Below are 2,626 nucleotides of genomic sequence, written 5' to 3'. Positions count from 1 at the left end.
GGTTATTATATCATTTTCGATTCTTTTCGGTTTCTATTTTTATTCAAAACAATTCTATTATATTTTTTTAAGAATTTTTTGATTTTTTTTATTTTTTTAAAATTCGGATCGATTCATTTACAGTAAAATTCGATTCTCTATAAAAAAAAATACCATTCAAAAATTTTAGACGGTTCATTTTGAAATTGATACTAAATTTTTCGATAATGTTACATTTTTTTTATTCGATACGGTTCAACTTTACAAAACCACTCATCCCTACGTCCTAAAAAATTTTGAGACTTACATTTGATATTTTTCTATTGAGAAAAAGGTTACAAAAATTTTTACTAATCGAATGTAAACTAATAAATTTAATCAATGATAATCCAAGTGTACAATAAGAACACAAATTATAATAAATAAATTGTAAATAGCAAAAACAAGAACAACCAAATAACAAATGTGCCCCCCAAAAAAAGGTTTGTGTTTCCGCGTCTCTTTCGTGGCAATCTCTACTCTTTTTGGTGGATAATGGATATATAATCCAACGTCCGGTTCGGTTTGGTTAGAACCGGTTTACGAAAATTGGTTCACGGAATCATGGGGATTTCTTGGGCGGCAATTGAGAAATCTCGACGAGAATTCGGTTCAATGACTGAGGCCGAGAGAAGAAGGGGGCGTGATCGGATCCCTTGAGCTGAAAAATTTGTTCTGGAGGGTTCGATTTGATCATAGAATCTTGGAGAGAGACCGGTACGGCATAATCATCCATGGTTTTGATGTAGAACCGGCGAACCGAACCGTAATTCTTCTCCGAGTAGTGAAGCTTTTCCAAAACCGGTGCAAATGGGATTGGTCTAATTGAAACCGAAGCCAATGCAATGTCCTATTATGTCAAAGTATAATGAAAACCGGTAAAGTGAAACCGAATCATACCAAAGCAAAACCGGTTTCAATATCCCAAAAATGGCAAAATACCTTTTGAGGGCTCTGATTAAAGAGGAAATCTCTCAGAAGAGATCTGTCGAAATCGACAGCAGTTGGAGGGTTCTTCTTTCCGTTTGCATACAGAAAGATTTGGGCTTGTTGCATGAGATCATTTGAACCCTGCAGCTTAATCAAATATAATTAATTAAGATATTATTTAGACTTGACCATGCAATAATTACATCAAACATGTATATAGATAGATATATAGATAGATAGATAGATAGATAGATAGAGGGGAAAAAAACCTGGTGGGTGAAGAGATCAAGAGTGCTTTGACCATTGGACAACATGGCACCGGAGATGAAGACAGCCTTGGAGATCTTGCAAGGGAACATCTCCATGACATAAGAAATGCATGCCCCTCCAAAATCATGTCCCACCAATATCACCTGCGATCAATTCCCAAGCATTATTTTGCCATTTTCATATGATCATACATAATATATACATGTAATTTAGGAAGGGATGGAACCTTCTCTCCGGGCTTGAGGGTTTCGAAGAAGAGGATGAGAGGCTTGGCGTATTGGGAGAGGGAGGAGATGGAGTTGGGGTCGAAGGAGCTGACGCCAGAGCCGGTCAAGTCGACGGCGTCCACGTGGAAGCCATGGTTCTCCAACAGAGTGATGGTTTTGTACCAACACCAAGCCCCGAACCCTCCTCCATGCACCAGCACGAACCTCTTCGTTTCCCCTCCCTCCACCTTCACCTCCTGCATGCCCTCCACCACATAATTAGTTACATTACCTTGCATGTACGTACGTACATTCATGACGTTGCATGCACCATGTGTCAATATGTTTATTGTTTCGTTTCTTGTTTTCATACGCATCACAAACACTAAACGTTAAAGTGACGATGTTATCTCAATTCATCTATATATGATACGTATTCATGCCATAAAATTTGTTCATTTATATCATTCATTTATGATACCTTTCCACATACATTTATATCATTCATCCATTTATGTATTAAACACTAAACGTTAAAGTGACGATGTTATCTCAATTCATCTATATATGATACGTATTCATGCCATAAAATTTGTTCATTTATATCATTCATTTATGATACCTTTCCACATACATTTATATCATTCATTCATTTATGTATTACATGCATACTTGAAACTGCTAATTGTTGATATTGATGTTGTCTCAATCCATCTATGTTCGGTACCTTTTTTATTCATGTCAAAAAATTTGTTCATATATATATATATATCATTTTTTATGATGCAAGCAGTTTATATGTTTTGAGTATGATGATGTTGTATAGAATTACTTCATATTCTATTGTATCATTTTAGTTTGTTAAAAGCGATCCAAATGATGTACACACATTTGTATAATCAAACCGAAATGTACTCAATTACATGTACGTTTATTCTTAGGGTGAGAGTAATTCCTTTTTTGATGTAAAGGGTTTTGATTTAAAGATTTTCACGTAGGTTCATATTCAAGTAAACCCTAAACCATGCAGGTGAATATTGACATAATATATTACACGGGAAACGAGTGAAAACGATCCAAAAATACAGGGGCATCTCCGAAGTTTACCTTTTCTACGAGCTGATTCGGTTTGATGAGAGGGTCAGTGCTGGATCTCTGCCGAGAGCTCGAGCTTCGGACAAATCCTCCGACCGGCTTCTTGG

At 36.1% G+C, this 2,626-nt stretch overlaps 1 protein-coding gene across 1 annotated transcript; it reads right to left on the bottom strand.

The window, feature by feature from the left end:
• Positions 1 to 350: 350 nt before the first annotated feature.
• LOC104808417 (putative methylesterase 13, chloroplastic) lies at positions 351 to 2,615 on the bottom strand (the record flags this gene model as incomplete). The annotated part of the gene is made up of 5 exons (XM_010534097.2): positions 351 to 868; positions 961 to 1,089; positions 1,218 to 1,361; positions 1,445 to 1,681; positions 2,532 to 2,615. Coding segments are annotated over 5 exons (882 nt in total), but the record flags the coding sequence as incomplete, so codon positions are not given.
• Positions 2,616 to 2,626: the final 11 nt, after the last annotated feature.

Source organism: Tarenaya hassleriana, unplaced genomic scaffold (genome assembly GCF_000463585.1).
Source record: "Tarenaya hassleriana unplaced genomic scaffold, ASM46358v1 Cleome1421, whole genome shotgun sequence".
Taxonomy (NCBI): Eukaryota; Viridiplantae; Streptophyta; class Magnoliopsida; order Brassicales; family Cleomaceae; genus Tarenaya; species Tarenaya hassleriana.
The sequence above is the reverse complement of the archived record's forward strand: the minus strand, read 5'-3'. Positions and strand labels throughout refer to the sequence as shown.